This window comes from Panthera onca, chromosome C1 (assembly GCF_046562875.1).
Source record: "Panthera onca isolate mPanOnc1 chromosome C1, mPanOnc1 haplotype 2, whole genome shotgun sequence".
NCBI classification, from domain to species: Eukaryota; Metazoa; Chordata; class Mammalia; order Carnivora; family Felidae; genus Panthera; species Panthera onca.
The window spans coordinates 55,076,278-55,100,429 of record NC_138346.1 but is presented as its reverse complement, the minus strand read 5'-3'; the positions used below and the strand labels follow the sequence as shown (position 1 = coordinate 55,100,429).

Sequence of the window (24,152 nt, the reverse complement as noted above, 5' to 3'; positions counted from 1 at the left end):
TCAAGAGCTCTTTATCGGTTAACTCATTCCTTAGCTAAGGAAAAAAGAAATCAAATATATCAAAGATGTTCTAAGTCATATTTTTGTAACAAAACAGCAAATTTTAAAAAGGCATTAACATTGTAATTGAGAAAAAAATACAAACTATAATTTGCAACATGACCATAAACTAGTATGGGTTATCCCCAGGAACTTCACTAGAAATTAATTCCATTATATATATATATATATATATATATATATATATATATATATATATATATATACACACACACACACACACACACACACACACATACACATGTATACACGTGTATATATACATATACATATATATACATACACGTGTATATATACATATACATATATACATGTGTATATATGTATATATACATATACTATATAAAATATATTGTACATATATATATACACATATATAATAAGAAACATGAAATCAATTTGCCATTAATGTTTAAGTGATTCCATTAAGATAAAATATTTTAATATCAAGCATTGCATTTGGTTTCATGGTTATTTTCATAGTTTTAATCATATGTCTGTCTTACACATATTTAAAGTATTGAAAGCAAATAATTTACATTTTGAAAGGCAATTCAACCTGTTGACCACTAGAGGGCCAACATGTTGCATTTGACAACATTTTCCAGGTCTGCAATAATTAATCATATACTTTGACATTTAGGTAGATAACATAAAATACCTTCAATGCGTTTTGCTGGTGGTTTCTTTTCTTCAGGTGTTGGTAGCAACAGAGGAATAGGAGGAACAGCCATAGGAGGGATTTCTGAAGAAAAGAAATGCCATCATCATGGTTTGGTTTTTTATTTGGTGTGAAGTATAATGAAAAGTCTGATTCATTACTTTCAGTACTCAAAGGTGTTATACTACAAATTAATCAACCAGAGAAAATAAAAATAGCATATATTTATAATTGTTACTACTCTTCTGTTTTGATTTTTAAATATACAGTGAAGAATATGATGTGTTCTGGCTTTCTGCTGTGGTTTGGCATCGCTAATTTCCTAATGGTAGAAAATTGTTGCTGCAAGCCCAGGTGTCGTGGTGTTGAGTCTTACCTTCTGGAGGGACTGCTCTGATAGGCATGGTTGGGATTGGAACCCTGGAGTCAGGAATATCTGAAAAGGAACATTTAATGATCAGCATCGAGGGATTGAAACAACACATATTTATTAGATAACTAAGATGTGTTTGTCAGGCATTTCCAACAGCAGAATCTAATCTACAGACACCTGTATATAGGATCTAATATAGAGAGATATTAGAATTCTTTTGTAAGTAACCACATAGGCAGGTTGATTCCCTGTGAAAACTGGTTTTGTTCTATGGCCACACAATTTTGGCATGATCCTAGATACCAGCTAAATGAGACCTTATTATCTCTAATTTCCCAAGCTCACAAAGCCTAACATTTATCTTATTTCCTGAAAATAATTTTACTGAATAATATTGGACTAAAAAAATAAACAATATTTTTAGACTTTTCAGTTTGGCTTCTATCATTTACAAAATTATGTTGAATATATGGTGAACAAGGGTTGATTTCTTTTCTTTTCTTTCTTTCTTTCTTTTTTTTTTTTAACTTACCAGGAGGCTTCATCTCAAGTTTGATTTCTGCAAAAGAAAAAAAAAATGACATTTTTGTATTTAGAATCATCTGGGCAGCCTTCTTTGTTTCAAAGATTGCAGTGTGACTTTCATGTGGTGTTTTCTGACCTTTAGTTGTTAGGTACAGTTCTGCTGTGCTTCTGGCTTCACCTCTTGGTTCCAGTCGAGCAATTACCGAATAGACACCTAAGGAGAAGAATCATCAAACTTTGTTTTCTGGTGTTTGTAAATTACCCTTCTTTATTTAAATACAGGATTTAATTTGAATTTATTTATGTATATTTATATATAATTCTCTTTCCTTAAATAGTATTCTATATAAAATTACAGAGTGTAAGTGTAAATTTGGGTACAAGTATATAAAACGGACAAGATTTAAATGATATATTCACGAGGACCCTGTGAACTGAATTACCTTCATCATCTGGGGTCACATTGTGGATGGTCATATAATGGCAGCGACCATCATTCCTGAAGTTGTATTTCTGGCTCTCAGTCAGTTCTGTTGGTCCTTTATACCATGTTACAATGGCATCATCAAAGGACACTTCACATTCGAAGGTGGCAGACTGATGCTCACTCACCACAATGTTCTGTATGCGTTTCGTAAACTGAATTGGTTCAGCTGCACAAAGAGGAGTCAAAGTTAGATTGTACAGGGAGGAAGTTTTTGTAGTCTCCTTTCTCCTCAGACAGTTAAACTCTCCATCTTTGTCTCCAATTGGAATATAACAAAGGCCGAAAATGTAAAACAAAAAAGAAAGAGCTCTTGTCTGCATCAGTAACAAAAAATTATCCCAATACTTAAGTGTATTCCTTCAAGACCAGTGTAGGAAAGTATAAAGAAATCCCTGAGAGTCCTTAAAATATTTGCACAAAGGCAACAGTCAAAGGTGCTTATAACCCAAAAGTCAAATTAAACTTTAAAATGTTAGTGAAGTTTGGGTTCAAAATAAAGGGAACATAAACTTAACTTTACTCTGTAATTTATTCTCCTTTGAAATTCTATCTTCTGTAAAAATAATCTTGCTATTCAGGACCTAGAATTGTTTATTATCTACTATGTTATAACTTTCCTTGTGAAATAATGTAAACTCAGCAGGAAGTCTGGACTTTAAAATTTCACAAGATTCATTTATCAGATTCTGAAACCTGCTTGTAAGCACCTGTGGACATACACAAAGGAGTCAATCCATGGGAATTGCAGGCATGGTTAGTAGGAGAATGGGCTGGAGTAGGCGGTCCTTCTGCAAAATTTTATTCGGAAGTCTGGAATTCAATGTATAATAGTATCAAGAACATCTTCGACATCATAAGTACTCTGGTGAGCTTTTCTTTTCTTTTTTTTTTTTTTTTTGAGGGATCACATAAGAATGCAATTATTTAAAAAATGATAAGTGGTTTCAACTGGATCCTTTAAATTGAAAATAAGAAAATTTTTTGAGCTTTAAAATACAACCAGGCATTAATACCCATTTAAAGCAAGTCAGAGAAATTGAAAAGTCATATAGTTGTATTTTAACAACTATAAGTGGGCATCAACTGGAAGTAGATGCTATCATTATAGCCAAAATGTTGCTCAAAATAACCCCAGGGTGTCTTCAGATAGTGCATATAGTCAAAGGATTGGGAAATGAATAGTGCTGCTCCTAAATCCTCAGATTTCACTTTATTTCAGAGATTTAGAAGATTGGAATATAATCCTCACATGAAATAATTATTTTTGAAAAATAGCTGCTAATCACACACCCCATATGTTGTTAATTTTATCTAATAGGTAGATTCAAATTAATTTCTATAAACAAAACATCAACTCATAGCCAAGATCTTTTAGATACAGCTATGAAATCTGGTCATTTCTGTGATTTCTTTCTTAGAATAAGAATCACAGATGTGAGAATTATGGAAACTGGTAAAATTATAAAGACTTGTTGAATTTTGCAGAATTATTTAGAATTTAAATAACTGTTAGAAAGTCATGTCTTAGTTTAGACTGGTATCCGCCTTTGATCCAAAACTACGCAAAGGAATTGGCATTTGTGTGACTATTTCCCTTTTGGCTTCATGTGAATTTTGAGATGTGAGTGAATGCTGTGAGTACGTGTTGGGAAATGAGAACACAAGCACTTTGGAATATGCGCAATGGCAGGGTGACAGCAAGCAGCAGGGGTCCCATACAGCTGCCAATGACCTGTGCTGAAAGAAGTCCAGCCATACTCTTTCACCCACCTTCAATTCTGAGCTCTGCTGAAGTTTCGAGGTCTTCATATTTGCAGGTGTACTTGCCCTGGTCTTCTGCTCGCACGTCAGCAATGGTCAGTTTATGCACTTTGTGTTCCACTTCTGTCTTATGTCTACCTTGGGGTTTAAGGATTCTGCCATTTCTGAACCATTCAGATTTTACGTTTGGCACAGAAAACTGGCATGTCATGGTGCACGTCTGGCCTTCTTTCAAAGTAACATCCTGAAGATGCCGCTCCCAAGCAGGCTCTGTTGGAATGATACAAAAAACATTTTGTTCAATACCACATGCAGATGTGCTCAATAGTGAATTAATCTCACAAGTTTTTTTTTTAATACGATGATTTTTACTTACCAATTACAGTTAGTTTAGCACTAGCGATGTGTGGACCACACACCAGTCTATAATTGCCCTGATCTTTAAGTTGACAGTTTTTGACTCTGAGTGTATGTCGATCACCATCAATACTTATTTCAAATTTATCACTGGGTTCCAGTTTTTCAGTCCCTTTGTACCATGAAAGCTTGATCTCTGGATAATTAATCTTAATGTCAATTTCAAACACAGCATCATCATCTTTCAAAACTGTCTGATTCTCAATATCCTTGATCAGAGTGACAGGCTAGGAGAATAAAGAATTGACACATGTTAGTCACTCCTTTCCTTATAATCCTGAATAATAACCTGTTCACTGTATTATCATCATAACTCATTTTACCTCTGTCTGTGACAGCCTTTGCTGAATAAATGATACAAGTTCCTCAAATTCCTTTTCATCCTTCTCTGACTTCTCTATTTCCTCAATTTCCTGAGGAGGAAAAAGTGTAAGTATTACATATGGAAAAAAATGTGAATTCGAGGATACATGATTCTACTCAGCTTCCACTCTTGATGCTGTTTAGGTTATACTAAGTGATCTTATACAGTTGTAGGGCTCTGGAAATTCAAAGGGGATATATTAGATGTTTCAAATATAATTTTTTAAATATATATTTTTTAATGTTTATTTTATTTTTGAGACAGAGAGAGACAGAGCATGAGTGGGGGAGGGGCAGAGAGAGAGACACACGCACACAGAATCTGAAGCAGGCTCCAGGCTCTGAGCTGTCAGCACAGAGCCCCATGTGGGGCTCAAACTCGTCAACCGCGAGATCATGACCTGAGCTGAAGTCGGAAGCTCAAACGACTGAGCCACCCAGGCACCCCCCAAATATAAATGTTTAAGATGATGCTATATACAAAAGGGCATACCAATCTATGGGTCTCTTCTTCTTGACTTTGCTTTAGTATTTCAAATGCTTGAAGAAGACCCCGGAAGTCAGTGATTCCATACATCCGGGCATATTTTTCATATTCTTTAGGATCAACGTTTTTGAGAAGTTCCATGATATCAATTTCCTCTTCTTCTCCAGGTCCTTTCTTTAAGATTGGAGTCCTAAATGAAATCAGAAATACACATAAATCACCTGTCTTCTACTTATTTTGAATTGCCTATTATTTAAAGATTATAAATGTCAGTAAGGTTCTTTTCCCCTTCACAAAGACATAGTGCTATGTCCTTTATTCAAGAAATATTAGTCTTTCAGGGGCACCTGGGTGGCTCAGTCGGTTAAACATCTGACTTTGGCTCTAGAAAACAATTCAGAACATGAGAAATAATACATAGAAATAAAAATTTCATATCTAGATGCATACACACTTCTCTGTAGACCATTTCCTTTGTTCAAAATTTTAATAAAACTTCACTTCATTCTCAAAACTTTCTCATGATCATTCAGAAATTGATCTTAATGAGCCACTAACTTATGCCCAAATACTGGATGTTTGCTTATATGTTTTTGTGAGAATGTCTGTGTGCTTATGTTCTTACATGATCTGAATCTTGGAGGGAATGGTCCATACCTCTTGAGAGATCTCTTCTGTGAATGGAAATTTACTGTGCATGTTTGTTTTTTTTTTTTAATTGAACTTACTTTTTCAGCATTGCTCTAAGATCTCCTTCAATCTTCTCTTGTTTCTTCCTTTCATCCACCTGTAGGTTAACATTACTTTCAATTTCACCATGTTTATTAAATGCGACACATCTATACAATCCAGAATCCGTTTTTGTGGTGTCTCTAATCTCCAACTTTGCTTCATCGCCTTTCTGGTGGATAAAAATGCGACCCCCTTGGTTCAGTTGTCTCCATTTCCCTTTTGTCCATTTAACATTTGGAATTGGATCACCTCCAACTTTTGCAATGAATGTTGCAGTGGTTTCTAAGGAAGAATGAAAGCAAATGAATAAAGACCTTAATTTTCCCAAATCAGTTCTTGCAGATTTAAATTGGTGGCAAAATGTACAGGGTAGACAACAATGCACTTTTCCCAAGAACTTACTTTCTACAACTCTGATACTCTGAGGTTCTGACACGAAGAAGAGTTTCCCATCTACTGCTGCTTTCTTAGCCACAGGGACTGCGGCTGGTTTGTCTGAAAGACATATTTACATGTTTTGTTATTACAATTACATTAAAATTGGAATAGATGATTCCGTTGTAAAATAAGCTTTAGGAATTTGGCCACGTCAAAGATATCATTCACTCTAGGACTCTAATGAGAGTATAAGAGTGACTTATGGGAGATACAGCAATTTTATAAGCACTTATAACTAGTATAACTAGTTATAGCTCTCACATACAGGTTGAATGACAATTATAATATCAGTATCAAATTTTGTATTTCTATGCTTGGCTTTATTATATAGATTTCCTCCAGGACTATGACATCAGACTACTTCATGTTACATTATTATAGCATAATTTTTGGAACTTAATTATACATTCTTGGATACAGTAAAAAAGGTACAAGAAAGAGGATGGTGAACTTGGGGTAATTTCAGACAATTTGTGTTGAAATCATTTTCATTGAATTCTCTAATACTTCAGTCATAATAAGGGAGCTATAACTGCAAGTGAGCAAGAACTGATGTTTCTAAAAATTGAATTCCATTCTTATTTAAGTTGTAATAAGAAAATAAATGTGACCAGTCATTGACTTGGTCTGAATAATACTTTGGAGGTATCTGTACCTTTAATGGTCACTTTTGATTTTGAAGTGTCACTTCCAGCCACATTTGAAGCTTTACACACATAATCTCCTGAATCTGCTTTAGTCACGTCCTTAAGTTCCAGTACTGCAGTGCCATTAGCAAAGCTGAAGCTGCATCTGTCTGAAGGCTTTATTTCCCTTCCAGCCTTCAGCCACTGGATCCTGATCGGCTCTGATCCGTGAACATGGCAACTGAGCTGCACAAATTCTCCCTCACTTGCTGTTACTGGAGTAAGGTGCTGATCAAACACAGGCGCTTTCTTAGGTTCTGGAATTGAAAAGATATTTAAAAAAATGTTTATTTATATATTTTTGAGAGGGAGGGGAGGGGCAGAGAGAGGGAGAGAGAGAAGCCCAAGCAGGCTCCACACTTTTAGTGCAGAGCCTGATGCAGGGCTCAAACTCACAAACCATGAGATCATGACCAGAGCCGAAATCAAGAGTAAGATGCTTATACAACTGAGCCACCCAGGCATCCCAGGGGCTATTTTTAAACATAAAAGGAACATAAAAGCCAAAAAAAAAATTGAATTCCAGCAAAGAAATAAGTTTTGCCTCTAACAGGCAATACTAGTTGTGGTAGTAGAACTGAACCAAGAACTGAATCAAGGTTGATTACTCTCTGAAGGCAACAGCTACATTTGTTAGATTTTTTTTTTAAAGACAAAGGTTTAAAAATAAGCAAAGACTAGATGCCGTGTTGCTCATAAATCATGTAAGCATCTGTGTCCTGATTAAGCACCGCAAACATTGCAACTGGCAGTTCCTATAAACTTCTGTGCCATATAGCACACAATTGATTCTCTCAAACCTGCATATATCCGCATTTTTGCCAAACCCTAAAGACTAAGGGCCTACTGGGGAACTCTCCTCATCTAGAGGAGCAGTTCTTGCTGTCCTCTGGGAAGGAAAGCCAACATTTTAGTAATCCATGAGCCCATATCGTAATACGTGATTATCTGTGACTTTTATCTTTAGTTGTTAAATGCAGCTATAGTAGCGTTTAAAATCCAGTCTTTGCCCAAAGGAAACAGCAGCTGAAGCTCAGTCAACTGAAAACCAATGAAGAATACACAAGTAACGTGATAGGAATGCCATGTCCAACTCAGTGTTATATAATGATTTTATTCAGTGATTCTGAGAAATATTAAAATAAGGCAATATTCATGATTGTAATGATTAAAACTTCTGACATCTACATAAAAAATTTTTTATTTCTACAAAGAAATAGCCTCTGAATTCTATAGAAAGTACTTATCTACTTAATAACCACCAGGGATACAAATCATAAGCATAAGACACTGCTAAGGATACATTTTTTTTGTTTTATTAAACATATTTTAAAACTAAATGCACTTAAGTTCTGTTCAATGAGTGTATTTTAAGTTAAGACAACTCAATGATATTAGCCTATTAGTGATATTAACCTATTACTTGTGCACGCACCCTGAAATGGCATGCTGTGTCATCAGAGCTGGTAATCAAACTCCCAGCTACTCTAGGAAGTTGGCTTGTAAAGTGATTTTGATGATTCTACATCAGACTCATCTGGATGAAGCCATTATGGTCAGAGGATCAGATGAAAAAGACCTCCTTAAATGATACACTCTATTTCTTTGCCTCAAGCTATGAGTGTATATTTAAATACATCTTCCATAACGATATGCAGCATCTTTTAAGTCATCTTTTTTTTTTCCTTTTCAAGCAAATTTTACTCTTTTGTCTGGGATTAATATTCATTTACAGGCTAAAAGCTTTGGGCAATATATGTCAAACAATAATCCTTTAGCAATGGAAAAGAGAATGTTTTAGAGTGTGATATAACTAGAAATGAGCAAAGCTAATGCAATTTTCAATGATGAAAATTTAAGAAGTTTTTGAAACAAATATGCTTCATAAAAATCCATATACCACTTGCACATGAATTTCCAAGTAGACTTGGAATTAATTCTAGCTGCTGGAGAGAATTGTGGGATATGATCTACAAGCTAAGATTTTAGTCCCTTGAGTATAGGACACCTACTTTGCTGGCCATGTAAATTACAAATAGTAATATATTTTAAGTAAATATATGTGGAATTATGGTGTGCCAATTACATAATGCATATTTATAGTTGGCCTTTGAACAACATGGGTTTGAATGGCGTGTGTCTCCTTACCGGCAGATTTTTTTCTCTTCTCTAGCTTACTGTACTGTAAGAATATAACATATAATACATAACATAAAATTATGTTAATCAACTGTTGATGTTATCGGTAAGGCTTCCAGTCAACAGTCGCCTATTAGTAAAGTTTTGGAGAAGTCGAAAGTTATACAGGGATTTGTCAGGGCTCGTAACCTCCATTTGTTAAGGGTCAACTGTACATGTATCTGTTATAACTTACTTGGTCAACAGATGTAAAGAAGAAATGCATATGTCAGAAGAAATGCACAGGAATATCTAATGGGCAATAAAGAAGAACACAGGAGGCTTGGGGGTGCAAGGATAACTAACCTTTGATGACAATTGAAGATGTACACAGAGCAGAGCCTGCATCATTCGACACTTTGCATGTGTACAAGCCAGCATCACCCATGCCCGCCTTCTTGACGTGCAGCAGGAGTATGTTGTTCTTGAACGTAATTTCACAGTTAGAAGTTGGATGTATCTCTATATTATTCTTGTACCATGCAACCATTATAGGCTGGGAGCCAGCAACACGGCCCTCAAGCTTGAAAGAATTCCCTTCTGTTTCTTCAACTGTCTCTGAGAGTTTTTTAGTGAAACTTGGTGGAATGAGCCGCTCTGTAAGAAATTGCAATGATATATGAAATGGAAGCCAGGAGCAGGTTATCGATGTGAGGCTTTTCAGGAAAAAGGAGTCATATTTTACGTTAAAAGTTAATGCTGACCAACTAAATACACCAAATCAGTGTATGTTCCTAAAATTTCAGCCCCCTCCACAAACTTATTCTAAACTGTTCTCTCATTTATGGGATAGATGATGAAAATAACTTACAACTGTCTCCAGAACCACATAATTGTAAAAAATAAAAAGAGGAGGGTGGCCTTAGGGTTATGTAGGATGTATATAGTTTTAGAAAAATATGAATTTAAAATATCACTTGTTCTCTAGAGAAACATTTCTTCTTAAACATTTTTATGTCATCTGTTTAAAACTGTCCTAAATTTCACTGCCCTGATAGAAACTGCACTGTTAGGAAAGAACAGAAAGAAAATGATTATGTTTTTGTTGGACCACATGAGAAATAAATGATACCTTTTATATTAAGTTGAGCCGTGCAGGAGTCCTTTCCCACTTCATTCACAGCATAGCAGGTATACTGCCCGGAGTCTCCCTTGTCCACTTTCAGGATTGTCAGGTGGGCGCTGTTTTCCAGGTAACTAATCTGGTAGTTTCCGCCACTGCGTATCTCTCTGTTATCTTTGGCCCAGGTGACTTTTATTGGTTGTGTCCCAGTCACGTGGCACTCAAAGTCCGCACTTTCCCCAACCACAGCATCCACAGGGGCGACAGGAATGTCAAAGAAGGGTGGGTTCTTCCCCTCTAAAAGCAGAGCAGAAAGGCAAGGTTTTATAGCCACTCCACTTGACAGAAACTGTGATGTTTTCTCCTTAATTTTGATTACAGAAATTTTATTTATAGAAATAGAAAGAAGTCAAAGAATCCACAAACCTGTGAGAATGAGTCTGGCACTGGAAGAAGCCGACCCAATAGGATTTGTAGCTGTGCAAGAATACTGGCCTGCAAGGCTCCGATCTGTTTTAAAAATATTCAGAGTGGCTACATTATCTAAAAATGATGTTTGTACATTTGGGCCATCTTTCAACGGCTTGCCATCTTTATACCAAGACACTGAGATAGGTTCTGATCCATGTATGGTACATTCAAAAACAACTGGAAGTCCAACTGTTTCTTGGACATCTCGCAATTGCCGAGAAAATGATGGTGGAAGTTTTTGCTCTGTAGGAACAGAATTAAAATAATGAACACTTCTGGATGTTTTTAATTTGCCAAATACTCTTTTCACAATTATTGTTATATAGATAATAGTATGTCTACAAAAATATCAAGAGGTATTAACAGCTCTTGAATTAACTTGGACGCAAAGAACAACATACAAACCTTCGGAGCAAAATTTTCACTCTGTGGTCACCCTAATGCATACTAGGCACAAAAACATGTAAGCCTGAGGGGAAATTGATTGGCTTAAGGTACATCTCCAGGCACACAGCAGATTCTCCTATTGTTAGGACTGCCTTGTTGCCTATTGAATGGGATACTCATGAGGTGAAATTTTAAAAATATGGCCACTCATTTTTCTTAAAGATTTAATTACAGAGACAATTGATTCCATGATCCTTCCAACCAAACACTTAGGCCTCTTCTCACTTCCACCTATAGACAAAGGTAAGCCACTAACTGTAGATGTAATTTCTCAAGTGGAATATTTTGCATTGCATTGGGCAGAAGGAAGTCCTTCACCAGGTATTTTAAATCTTATTCAAAAGCAACACAAATTCATTCACTTCTAAAATATTGCAATCACCTTGAACAGTAAGGAAAGTTGATGAAGAAACTTCTCCCACACTGTTTTCAGCTCTGCAGATATATTCTCCACTGTCACTACTGTCAACCTGGTTGAAAACCAGTGTAGCAACGTTGTTCCTAAAATGCATTTTGTAGGTGGTAGTAGGTCTTAATTTTGTATCTCCTTTGTACCAAGACACCCCAATTTCAGGGGTCCCAGCAACTTGGCATTGTAAAGAGGCAGAATCTCCAACGGTCACCTTAACAGGCTCCAACTGCTTGACAAAATACGGTGGTTCTGCAGGCAGGAGAGATAAATAGTCATCAAGAGACATGCCAGATGATTATTTATACATGAAGATATGAATGTAGGATAACAAACCTAGTATCAGTATTTGTGCGGAACAGGAATCTTTTCCAGAAGCATTTTCGATGTAGCAATTGTATTGTCCTGCGTCCTCTACCATGCTACTTGGGATTTCCAGGATTGCAGACTTTTCGGTTGTGGTTATATGACACCTCTGAGAAGGAGTTATGTTTATGCCATTTTTCTTCCATGTAACGGAAATAGGAGGAGTTCCGGTATACGTGCCCTCTAGAATCAGGGGTTTTCCTTTCTCTATGCTGTAATCATTGAGCCTCTTCACAAATTTGGCTGGGGCTATAGAAAACAGATCGACAATATGAAATCAACCGATATACATTCAGATATAGACCTAACTGTTACTTTGTGTATGCTAATTGTAAAAATGCAAAATAGCAGCCCAACAAACCTTTTACATAGAGATGAGTTGTACAAGAAGTTCTGCCAGCTTCATTACTAACTATGCAGGTGTATTCTCCACTTTGTGTTGTATCTACATCAAACAGCTCCAGTTCGGCAACTGAATCCTCCAGAGACACATTACATCTGTCCCCTGGTACTAGTTCAGTGCTACCCTTGAACCAGCTGACACTGAAAGGAGGTGTTCCTTTTACGATGCTTGTGAAAGTTATGTTGGCTCCGGTTAAAACATCCATGGCCTCAGGTTTCTGAACAAAAGATGGTGGTTCTACACAAACACACACAAACACATACCAAAAACAATTTAATATTTTTCCACTTTGATGATAAAAATACTTACTAAATTTAACAAACTATGAAATACAGCTCTATTTGGCTGTATTTTTAAAATTTATTTATTTTGAGAGAGAAAGCATGAGTGGGGGAGGGGCAGAGAGAGAAGGGGGGAAAAAGAGAGAATCCCCAGCAGGCTTCACGCTGTCAGTGCAGAGCCCAACGTGGGGCTAGAACTCACAAACTGCAAAATCATGATGTGAGCTGAGATCAAGGGTTAGACACTTAACCAACTGAGCCACCCAGGTGCCCCTGTTTTGCTGTCTTTTTAACTGACCTCTCACAGTCAAAGGAGCACTGCATTCGTCAGAACCAGCCACATTAGTAGCTACACATGTGTAGTTGCCGGCATCTGATTCTTCCAGCATGTTCACAGTTAAAGCACAAGTGTTATCTGTCAGGGTGGACTGGTATTTCCTTCCACTGCTGATCTCATTTCCTTCATGGAACCAGGACACAGAGATCGGAGGTGATCCATAGACTTTGCACTCCATTACAACTGAGGAACCAGACAGACCATTCGTCTCTTTCAATTTTCTCGTGAATGCAGGAGGAACAATTCGGTCTGAATGTGGTAAAAATCAAACGAACAAGGGACATCAGTTAGAACATGATTTGAAAAGAGAATTATTGTATTTTTGATGGAATATCCCTAGATCCACTTGGCTTTTTTGCGAAGGTATCAAAGAGTTCCCTATGGGTTCACACAGTCAAAAGCCTCACGAATCAACGTGAGATGTACTGATTGATGTGTTAAGGATCTTGGTCTCTCATCACTGTGAACTGTTGTGTGGTGAATTATTCCAGCATAAGTGATAGTTAAAGACAAACTTTGTCCTTCTCCAGGGATTCAGTTTTACTCTAATCACTCTGAATTGTGGAAATTTCTCCATGTGGTTTTCTTCTAACTCTATGGGTACGTTACTTCTGATTTTGCTGATGGAGAAGATGTAAGACTCACGGTCACACTGTAGAAGATGGAGCTTCCCATACGTGTATATGTAAATCAGGAGCTATACTAAAATAACACTGAGGCAAAAGGCTAACCAACCAACCTGAAACTTGAACTGAGGCTGTACAGCTGTCTTTGCCAACGGGGTTTTGCACCTCGAAACTGTATACGCCACTGTCACTAGGTGCCACATTAATGATCTTAAGGCCAGATACTTTGTTGAAGAAGCTTATTTTGTATTTGCTGTCACTTGTCAGTTGTTTTCCATCCTTAAACCACTTAGTACTGAGTTCAGGCGTGCCAGTGACCGTGCACTCCAAGGTACAGGTATCTCCTGTGGTAACTCTTATGGATTCCGGCTTTTCCACAATTGCTGCAGGTTCTGGAATGAGATACAGATTACACTCAGATTTTAAAATCAAGCTGAAAAACTAAGGAAAACATGGATACCAGTAAGGCTGTATTTTGTATTCATGACAATGTTCTATTTGTACTAACCGAGAACAGAGAGTGTGGCAAAGCACTCTTGCATTCCAGCATCGTTTTTGATCTGACAGGTGTACTTCCCAGCATTGGCTGTTTCTGCTCTTGCAAACTGTAGGGTTGCAACGTTTTCTGAATAAGAAACCCATATGTTGTCACTTTCTCTAACAATTTCCCCTTTATCTTTGAACCACACCACTGAAATTGGCTCAGCGCCTTCGATAGTAGTCTGCAGCTGAACTTCTTCACCAACGATGGTAGAAACATCACTGAGCTTCTTCACGAATCTTGGTGGTGCTGAAGGCAAAGAGGCATGTCATTTAAAATGCATAGGTCTAACTTTTCCAAAGGAGACATTCAGATGGCCAACAGACACATGCAAAGATGCTCAACATCGCTTATCATCAGGGCAGTACAAATCAAAACCACACTGAGATACCACCTCACACCAGTCAGAGTGGCTAAAATGAACAACTCAGGAGACAACAGAGGCTGGTGAGGATGTGGAGAAAGGGGAACCCTCCTGCACTGTTGGTGGGAATGCAAACCAGGGCAACTGCTCTGGAAAACAGTGTGGAGGTACCTCAAAAAATTAAAAATGGAACTACCCTACAACCCAGCAATAGCACTACTAGGAATTTACCCAATGGATACAGACAGCTGATTCATAGGGGCACATGTACCCCAATGTTTATAGCAGCACTTTCAACAATAGCCAAATTATAGAAAGAGCCTAAATGTCCATCAACTGACAAATAAAGAAGATGTGGTTTACATATACAATGGAATACTACTTGGCAACGAGAAAGAATGAAATCCTACCATTTGCAGCAACGTGGATGGAACTGGAGGGTATTATGCTAAGTGAAATAAGTCAGTCAGAGAAAGACAGATATCATATGTTTTCACTCATATGTGGAATTTGACAAACTTAACAGAAGACGATGGGGGAAGGGAAGGGTAAAAATAGTTTCAAAAACAGAGGGAGGCAAATCATAAAAGACTTAAATACAGAGAACAAACTGAGGGTTGAAGAGGGGTACAGTGGGGAGGGGAAGATGGGTGATGGATATTGAGAAGGGCATTTCTTGGGATGAGCACTGAGTGTTGTAAGTGATGAATCATGGGAATCTACTCCTGAAACCAAGAGCACATGGTATACACTGTATGTTAACTAACATGACAATAAATTACATTTAGGAAAAAAAACAGATGATGTTCATACAAAAATGTTCCAGAGGTGCCTGACTGACTCAGTCAGTGGAGCATATGACTCTTGATCTCGGGGTTGTGAGTTCGAGCCCCATATCGAGTATAGAGATTACTTAAAAATAAAACCTTTTGGAAAAAAAAAAATAGAACGTATGGACGTATGGGTCTAGTAGTACTTAAGTCATGCAATGCTAGGAATTACACTAGTGATAATGTGTTGTTTCCATTTCTTAAATAAGAGGTATTTTTGGTGAGTGAGAGCAGGGATATGCTAGAATTTACATTAAGCTGAAAGAGTCAAATATCTTGTCCTCTCCAGGATTCTAAGTTCAATGAAATCCACAGGAAAAATGGTCTAAAATGGTAGTTGGTAGGATTTGGAAATGGGATGCACACTAAACATTAAAAAAGGATTTGGAAAAATAAAAAAGGAAAAGTGGAAGACAGAGCTAGCGATAAAAGGACAGGGCATCACTAAGAAGCCAAAAGAGTATCACAATTAGAGGGGAAAAAAATGGGAAGGGAAAGAGCAGACAGAAAAAAATGAAGCCACTCTAACCTTTCAGAGTGACAGAACCAATACAAGAGTCACTGCCCACATCGTTGGTGGCTCTGCACTGGTATTCCCCCATGTCCGCAGTGTCGACGTTCAGGATGTGAATACTTGTTAGGAAGTTCTCAGTCATTATCTTGTACTTCTTGCCGCTCCTCAGTTCTCTCTTATCCTTATGCCAAGAAACTTGGAATGGGGGCGTGCCCTGCAGCTCACATTCAAGATGAACATCAGCTCCTTTCAGTGTCTCAATAGGATGAGGTTTTTTGCGGAAAATGGGTGGTTCTACAATTGAAAGGTAATTGGGTTAGAGAAAAAAGGAATATTTGGATGTGTTCTGTAAGTATCTAGTTTCAAGTGGGAATCTGTTTTCTGTTCTATTATCGAGACAGACAATACCACTTTTAATTTTCAATTGCACCCTTTAAACATATAAGATGAAAGAATGAAATCTGGCCATTTGTAGCAACGTGGATGGAACTGGAGAGTATTATGCTAAGTGGAATAAGTCAGGCAGAGAAAGACAGATACCATATGTTTTCACTCATATGTGGATCCTGGGAAACTTAACAGAAGACCAGGGGGAAGGTGAAGCGGGGGGGGGGGGGGTGGGGGGGGGAAGTTACAGAGAGGGAGGGAGGCAAACCATAAGAGACTCTTAAATACTGAGAACAAACTGAGGGTTGATGGGGGTGGGAGGGAGGGGAGGGTGGGTGATGGGTATTGAGGAGGGCACCTGTTGGGATGAGCACCGGGTGTTGTATGGAAGCCAATTTGACAATAAACTATATATATTAATAAAAAAATAAAATAAGTAAAAATTTAAGATACTGCTAGAGAATCAAACAGGTAACTGAGAGGACTGCTGGAGAGGAGTCCAGTGTGAAAACCACGAAGGAAGAGTAAGGTCTGACCTTTCACTTTTAAGGAAGTGCTGCTGCTTGCACTGCCTGCTGCATTGCGGGCTTCACACGTGTAGTCTCCACTGTCTTCAACACTGAGGTTGTGCATTTCCAACACTGCCACCGAGTCAATGAATGACATTCTGAATTTACTGCTCTCTTGAATTTCAGTCTCGTCTTTGTACCATAACACCTTGATTTCTGGAGACCCTCCTATTTTACATTCATATCTTGTGGATTCATCCTGTTTCACAATTCTTGATGGTTCTAGCTTCTTAATGAACCTGGGTGGTTCTATGGAACCAAGAGAGAAAACACAAGGTAAGGGATGGAAAAGACATGTGTAACTCAAGATGAAGAGAAAAAAGGAAACTCTTTGTCAGATGCAGAGGTCTTTAACTCTGGAAAACAAATTATGTGAGGCCATTCAGGGAAGAATAGCTAATAACTAGTAGTTAACAATGGTTAAATCTAAGCAGAAATTTCTAAAACTAACATGCATTTATTTCAGTAAGCACCTACATTAAATATTATTGCAAAAGGAAGGAGGAAAATACATCGATCCATATTGTGTGGTCCTCCTCCCAACAAAAGAATCATATCTTTTCAAACAACATTTATTTTGAGCGGGATAGGGGCAGAAAGAGAGAGGGACAGAGAATCCCCAGCAGGCTCCGCACTGTCAGCACAGAGCCCGATGCGGAGCTCAATTTCATGGACCCGTGAGATCATGATCTGAGCTGAAATCAAGAGTCAGATGCTAAACTGACGGAGCCACCCAGGTGCCCCCCCAAGTCGTATCTTTAGTGCAAGATCAGAGGAAGAGGGTGCATCTGTTGCTGGAGGCCCTATGAGGTTCACCGGGAATAAATAAGAGAGTTTGACCACTCTCCTGTATGTAAGTCAGCAGAGGCCTATCTCCTATGGCTGCAAAGATATCAGATATGTACCATGAGGAATCAAAATAACAAAATTGGGTGAGTTTTGTTAATATTTATGCCAATTTCTCTTATACACCTTAGATAGATATTTCTTCAACGCTCATAATTTCCCATATGAGGTAGGGAGAGCAATGCTTTCTTCATTAACTGAAGGAAAAAATTCAAGCTCAGGGAGGTAAAAATGATTAGGAATATGCCATAGAGCAAATGGGCTGGCAAATACAATGCTATTTTAATTTCAAGATATCTATAAAGTATCACCACAAAAACCCTTAAAAATTTCTCTAATGGGTTAAATCAGCAGCTCATTAACTATTTAATTTCTGACAATAGCAGCCATGCACTTGCTACAGACAGAAATGGTTGCCTTCTACAATGTTGAACATTGATGTTCTCCTCAGCCCTCTGACTTCCACTATTATTTAAGCGGGTATAGCGGAGGAAAAGAGGTTGACACAAGCTCACTCTTCTGGAAGGGCTTGATTGTTTGGGATCCGCTACCCTCTAGAGAAACTAAATCCATTAATTTACAAACTACTGTGGAAGGTAAGTCATTTGAGATAACTTCCTTTCTTTCTCCCACCCAAACTGATTTCTTTCAAAACTTGGATCTTCTTGCAATTCTGCCAAACACTTTTGTTCACCATTTCCCTCGTCTCTATTTTAGCCTTTGAAAATGGATTTTCAGTCCATGTTTTACTGGTTTTATAATTTTTTAATAAAAAATTTTAAAGCTTGACCCCACTTGATAGGCTCTGGATCCATCTGGTCTCTTCTAATTACTAGACCATGGTCCTAAACATAACTTTCAAGCACACCCTTCCTCCTATATTTCAAGATATTGAAAATGTAAGAGATGTTGCTACTTTTTTGGGACAAGTACCTTGTACACCCAGATGAGCAGAACAAGAGTCTTTTCCAGCGACGTTGCTTGCGTAGCAGGTATACTGCCCAGCATCGCCTTTGCTTACTTTGAGAACTGTCAGAGTGGCAGTATTTTCGACCAAAGTCATCTTGTAGTTGCCTCCAGGGCGAATCTCTCGGTTATCTTTGGCCCAAGTGATTTTGATGGGTGCAGTTCCAGTTACATGACATTTAAAAGAACCACTTTCTCCAAGAGCAAGATCTACTGATACAGGCTTTAGATCAAAGAAAGGAGGCACTTCATGCTCTGAAAAGGATGAAGACCAACATGGTGACCTCAGTTTTCATGCTCCCAGACATAGAGCAGGAACTAAGTGGCACCAGCCCAGTGGCCCACAGCAGCGAAGCTGCTTGGTAAGAAAGAGAGTAAGGTGATTAACTACTCACCTGCAAGAATGAGCTTGGCACTGGATGAAGCAGTTCCAAGAGGATTAGAAGCTGAGCAATTGTACTGACCAACGTGGCTCTGGTCAGTTTGCAAAATCTGAAGAGTTGCTACGTTATGAACAAAAGATGTTTGCAAATTAGAATCATCTTTCAAAAGCACCCCATCCTTGTACCAAGACACTTGAAGAGGTTCTGAGCCATTGATGCGACATTCAAACGCAACTGGGAAGCCAAGAGTCTCATGAACATCCTTCAGTTTTCTTGCAAAGGAAGGTGGAAGTTTGCGCTCTGTAAAGAAGTTACAGATAATCCTTATTCACAAGAGAGAAAACAACCACGATATATTTCAACCCATTAAAATTTTGATGTTTTTAAGAAAATGGGTCTGTCAGCACACAGTAAGACTCGTTAAACGAAAGCATCATCACCTTTGATAACAAGCACAGCTGAAGAAGCGACGGCCCCCACACTGTTTTCTGCCTTGCACGTATACTCTCCTATGTCACTGTGATCCACTTTGTTGATTACTAAAGAGGCAACGTTATTTTTAAATTGCATTTTATACGCAGGAGCTGATCGTAGCTTTGTGTGTTCTTTATACCAAGAAATTCTAATTTCTGGGGTTCCATCCACTTTACATTGTAAAGTTACGGGTTCTCCGATGGCTGCTTCCACATGTTCCAGAGGTTCAATGAAATAAGGTGGTTCTAGGGTACAAAGGATGATAATCAATCAGTCACGCTAACATAAAGAGGATGCTTTAAAAGAAAGAAAAGATAGCAATGAAAGAGAGATAACTTGTTAACACACCTAAGACAGACACCAGAGCTTCACAGATATCTTGACCAGCCTCATTTTCTATCAGGCAACTGTATTGTGCGTAATCCTCTACAGTGCTGTCAACAATTTCCAGGATGGTAGACTTTTCTGTCGTGGTAATACTGCAATTCTGAGACTGTGAAAGAGGGAACTCATTCTTCATCCAGCTCACTGAGATGGGAGGTGTGCCAGTGTATGTGGCCTCGAGAACTATGGGGCTTCCTGTCTCCACACTGAAATCAGCCAATCTTTTCACAAAGGTGGCTGGTTCTATATGGAGAAAACATGAGGGTAAAATTGGCATCTTTAAATGAAGACTTGGAAGAAAATTGAAAAGATACGCAAGTGGGAGCAAAGAGCCGACCTTTCACAAAAAGATGTGCGGTACAGGAGGCACTGCCAGCATCATTAGTAACAAGGCAAGAATAGTCTCCGCTGTGCAATGGCTCCACCTCCAACAACTCCAGTTCTGTCACAAAATCTTCCAGAGAGATGGTGCATGACTCCCCTGACACCAGTTCCCTGCTGCCTTTGAACCATTTGACCTTGAACGGAGGGGTGCCTCTAATGACGCAGCTGAATATGAGGCTTATTCCAGGTAGAACTTCCACAGAGTCAGGGATTTGTTCAAAAGACGGTGGTTCTGGATACCCCAAGGGAGGGGGAGAGCAAGAAAGAAAAGACATCCAGGTGAGATGTGCTTCTGCTACTTGAAGAAAAGGGAACTAAGACTAAGCATGAAGAGAAGATAAAGAAATTGCAATGCAAGGCAGGCACTAAGTCCCTCAGAGAAAAGATGTTAGAGAAGCTTCAGCCTGATCCATGCACACTGACCTTGCACGGTCAGGATGGCAGAGCATTCGTCAGAACCCGCCACGTTGGCGGCCACACATGTGTATGTGCCTGTGTCGGTGGGCTCCAGTAAGCTCAGATTCAAAGTACAGACATTTTCTGAAAAGCTGGACTGGCATTTAGGCCCACTAACGATCTCATTGCCATCTTGAAACCAGCCAACTGAAATCGGGGCTGAACCGGAGACTCGGCACTCCAAAACCGCGGAGGCTCCCAGGATGGCATTCGTGTCTTTCAGCTTGCGGATGAAGGAAGGAGGCACAACGCGATCTAGGGTGGAGAAGAGTAGTTTTCCTTTGATAAGAGAAGCTTTCTTTTTTTGTTTTTCTAGGAAAAATTATATACTCATGAGAACCTCCTACCACTCACCGGAAACGTGGACAGACACAGAACAGCTACTTTTACCAACGCTGTTTCTCACTTCAAAGCTATATAACCCCTTGTCGCTCATCTCTGCGCAAGGGATTTTAACTGAAGCCACTTTGTTGATGAATGTAATGTGATGTTTGCTGTCTGCAGATAATTCTCTCCCATCTTTGAACCACTTGACTGAAAGTTCGGGGGTTCCAGTCACTACACACTCTAAAGCAAAAGGATTTCCAGTAGTGACAGTCATGGGTTCTGGCTTCTCTAGGATTCTGGCTGGTTCTAAAAGAAGAAGTATAATGCATTGAAAATAAAGTCACCTTCCAAACTAAGAGTGTGATCAATATATTATGGGGTAAGAGTACTATTTGCAGATGATGATCATGGGCCAATTTGATTTTTTTCTCAGGTTTTACTTCATTACTAACCTAGTACAGTCAAGACTGCTGAACATTCTCTCATTCCAGCTTCATTTTTGATTTGGCACACATATTTTCCAGAATTAGATGCTTCCGGGCTCCCAAGTTGGAGGGTTGCAACATTATCAATGAATGAAATCCTAGTGTTTTCACTCTCTCTGATGACTTCACCTTTATCTTTCAGCCAGACAACAGAAATTGGCTGGAAGCCTTCCACTACAGCCCGTAACTCAACAGGATCCCCAATAAGGGTTGAGGTGTCGCTTAGCTTTTTCACAAACCGTGGGGGTTCTAATGAAAGAAATTTGTGGTTAGAGAAAATAAAGAGACTCACAGCCACATAAATTATTAGTTGAGCAAGAAAAGATGAAAGGAAGAGGCATATGTTTTTGTGCCCATGTATACAAACCTTTGAACTTGACAGTGCAAACACATGTGTCGCTTCCCACCTCATTAGTAGCTTTGCAGTGATATTCTCCTACATCGGAGGCTTCAAGATTAAGGATATGAAGACTTGTATCAAAATTTTTTGAAGTGACTTTAAATTTCTTGCTGCTTCGAACTTGCTTTCGATCTTTAACCCACACCACTTCAAATGGGGGGGTTCCCGAAATTTCACATTGCAAGATAACATCAGAACCTTTAAGAGCTCCTACTGGAGAAGGCTTCTGAGTGAAAACGGGAGGTGCTACCAGAAGAAAAAAAAAAGAAGTTAAATGATGAGAATATTTGCTAGCTAAAAAGCAAAAAAATATCTTAGAATCCAGAATCATTAAGAGGGATTGGTGTGACCATATGACATTTACGCTAACAAACACCAGAAATAATAATTCGTAAAAACTAATTTAAGAACTACAAGCAAATCCTCTTAATGAGCCTTTTTAGTTTGGAGCTCATAACATTGTTGAGAAAGAATCAAATCAGAGGAAAAGAAAGATGCTTAGTGTGTCTAACCTTTAACAGTCAGGGCTGTGCTGCAGCTGGCGTCCCCAACACCATTATGGGCCTCACAGATATAGTCCCCACTGTCCTCAGTGCTGGCTTCATTGATGGTAAGCAATGCCACAGAATTAACGAATGACATGTTGTATTTCCAACTTTCATGAAGTTCACTGTCGTTTCGGAACCACAAAACTTTGATTTCTGGGGAACCACTTATTTTACATTCCAGTTGGATGGGTTCTCCCTGTTTTGCAATTTTTGAAGCTTCTAGTTTCTTAACAAACTTGGGAGGTTCTAGTAAATCAAAGGAAAAAAATAGCTTATGTTTGTAGTTGAAGATCCCACAAACACATATTTAAACTGGTCACTGGTTTATGAAGAATATACTGCCTGATAATTTTATGGTAACATGTTATCTTTTCTATAAAATAAGCTTTTAATAGAGGGTTTAACTGTTAAGTTTATTTTTGTAGTTTGATATATAAACTGAAACATATAAGTTAATGTATTATAGAGGTATTTGATCAAAATTTAGTAATGATAAATCAGAATGCATATGACAGAAAAGTACAAAAAATGAGAATGGACAGTTGAAACAATATTTAACAAATTTCAATTAAACACTATTTGATAGGATCACACTTAGAGATAACACTGATTTAAAGAACAATATAAAGACAAAACAGGGGCGCCTGGGTGGCTCAGTTGGTTAAGTGTCCAACTTCAGCTCAGGTCATGATCTCATAGCTCGTGAGTTCGAGACCCGCATCAGGCTCTGTGCTGACAGCTCAGAGCCTGGAGCCTGCTTCCAATTCTGTGTCCCCCTGTCTCTCTGCCCCTCCCATGCTTGCTCTCTGTCTCTGTCTCTCTCAAAAATAATAAACATTAAAAAAAAAAAAAAGACAAAACAGAACATTGATTAATGTTTTCTTCAACACTAACATACGTTCTAACATGACCCGGTTAGTTTACCCCCAAAATTTAAAAGCTAAAGAAACTTTTTAGAAGACAATTATGCAAATGTGGGAAGGAACAAATTCTGGTAGACACCATATAATGATACCTTTTACACTGAGTTGAGCCGAGCACATGTCTTTGCCAACATCATTGGTTGCTTGGCAAGTATATTGCCCGGAGTCCCCTTTGCCTACTTTAAGAATTCTTAAATGGGGAGTGTTTCCCACACATGTGATAGTATAATTTCCTCCAGGACGTATCTCCTTGTTGTCTTTTGACCAAGTGATTCGCATTGGTTGAGCACCAGTAACATGACACTCAAAGTCAGCACTTTCCCCAGCAATGACATCTATAGATACAGGCTTGATGTCAAAGAATGGAGATTTCTTAGGTTCTGGAAAATGAAAAGAAAAGGCAATGGACATTTTGTTTTGTTTTACTTTTTTCATTGGCCATTTCTCTTCTGACAATGAATAAGAAGTCATGGTTCGCAAAGAGAAAGATTAACGTGGGAACAAACCTCTTGCCGTCAGTCTAGCACTAGAAGATGCTGTTCCAAGTGGGTTAGACGCTGAGCAGGAGTACTGGCCAGAGTGGCTCAAGTCAGTTTGCAAAATTTTTAAAGTTGCCACGTTATCTACAAATGACATCTGTAGATTTTCATCATCTCGTAAAAGTACCCCATCTCTATACCAGCACACTTGGATGGGTGCGGAGCCATTTAATCGACAAGTGAGTGTAACTGGAAGCCCAACAGTTTGTTCGATGTCTTTCAGTTGTCTTGCAAAGGAAGGTGGGAGTTGGCGCTCTGTAG

General features: G+C 38.5%; 1 protein-coding gene across 1 annotated transcript in view; it reads right to left on the bottom strand.

The window, feature by feature from the left end:
• The window catches only part of TTN (titin), a 276,115-nt gene that overhangs the window by 167,629 nt on the left and 84,334 nt on the right, over positions 1 to 24,152 (bottom strand). The window contains exons 75-109 of the mRNA XM_078451133.2: positions 23,859 to 24,146; positions 23,445 to 23,732; positions 22,394 to 22,675; positions 21,849 to 22,127; positions 21,449 to 21,730; positions 21,024 to 21,302; positions 20,637 to 20,924; positions 20,167 to 20,445; positions 19,794 to 20,072; positions 19,412 to 19,690; positions 18,984 to 19,271; positions 18,556 to 18,843; positions 16,744 to 17,025; positions 15,836 to 16,114; positions 14,080 to 14,361; positions 13,685 to 13,963; positions 12,907 to 13,194; positions 12,286 to 12,564; positions 11,895 to 12,173; positions 11,532 to 11,810; positions 10,658 to 10,945; positions 10,241 to 10,528; positions 9,475 to 9,765; positions 6,960 to 7,247; positions 6,269 to 6,361; positions 5,863 to 6,148; positions 5,141 to 5,324; positions 4,608 to 4,697; positions 4,244 to 4,511; positions 3,877 to 4,137; positions 2,063 to 2,272; positions 1,756 to 1,833; positions 1,627 to 1,653; positions 1,098 to 1,157; positions 722 to 805 (exon numbers count right to left, since the gene is read on the bottom strand). Of these exons, the coding sequence (XP_078307259.2) occupies positions 722 to 805; positions 1,098 to 1,157; positions 1,627 to 1,653; positions 1,756 to 1,833; positions 2,063 to 2,272; positions 3,877 to 4,137; positions 4,244 to 4,511; positions 4,608 to 4,697; positions 5,141 to 5,324; positions 5,863 to 6,148; positions 6,269 to 6,361; positions 6,960 to 7,247; positions 9,475 to 9,765; positions 10,241 to 10,528; positions 10,658 to 10,945; positions 11,532 to 11,810; positions 11,895 to 12,173; positions 12,286 to 12,564; positions 12,907 to 13,194; positions 13,685 to 13,963; positions 14,080 to 14,361; positions 15,836 to 16,114; positions 16,744 to 17,025; positions 18,556 to 18,843; positions 18,984 to 19,271; positions 19,412 to 19,690; positions 19,794 to 20,072; positions 20,167 to 20,445; positions 20,637 to 20,924; positions 21,024 to 21,302; positions 21,449 to 21,730; positions 21,849 to 22,127; positions 22,394 to 22,675; positions 23,445 to 23,732; positions 23,859 to 24,146 (8,442 nt within the window). The remainder of the gene's footprint in view (positions 1 to 721; positions 806 to 1,097; positions 1,158 to 1,626; positions 1,654 to 1,755; positions 1,834 to 2,062; positions 2,273 to 3,876; positions 4,138 to 4,243; positions 4,512 to 4,607; positions 4,698 to 5,140; positions 5,325 to 5,862; positions 6,149 to 6,268; positions 6,362 to 6,959; positions 7,248 to 9,474; positions 9,766 to 10,240; positions 10,529 to 10,657; positions 10,946 to 11,531; positions 11,811 to 11,894; positions 12,174 to 12,285; positions 12,565 to 12,906; positions 13,195 to 13,684; positions 13,964 to 14,079; positions 14,362 to 15,835; positions 16,115 to 16,743; positions 17,026 to 18,555; positions 18,844 to 18,983; positions 19,272 to 19,411; positions 19,691 to 19,793; positions 20,073 to 20,166; positions 20,446 to 20,636; positions 20,925 to 21,023; positions 21,303 to 21,448; positions 21,731 to 21,848; positions 22,128 to 22,393; positions 22,676 to 23,444; positions 23,733 to 23,858; positions 24,147 to 24,152) is intronic.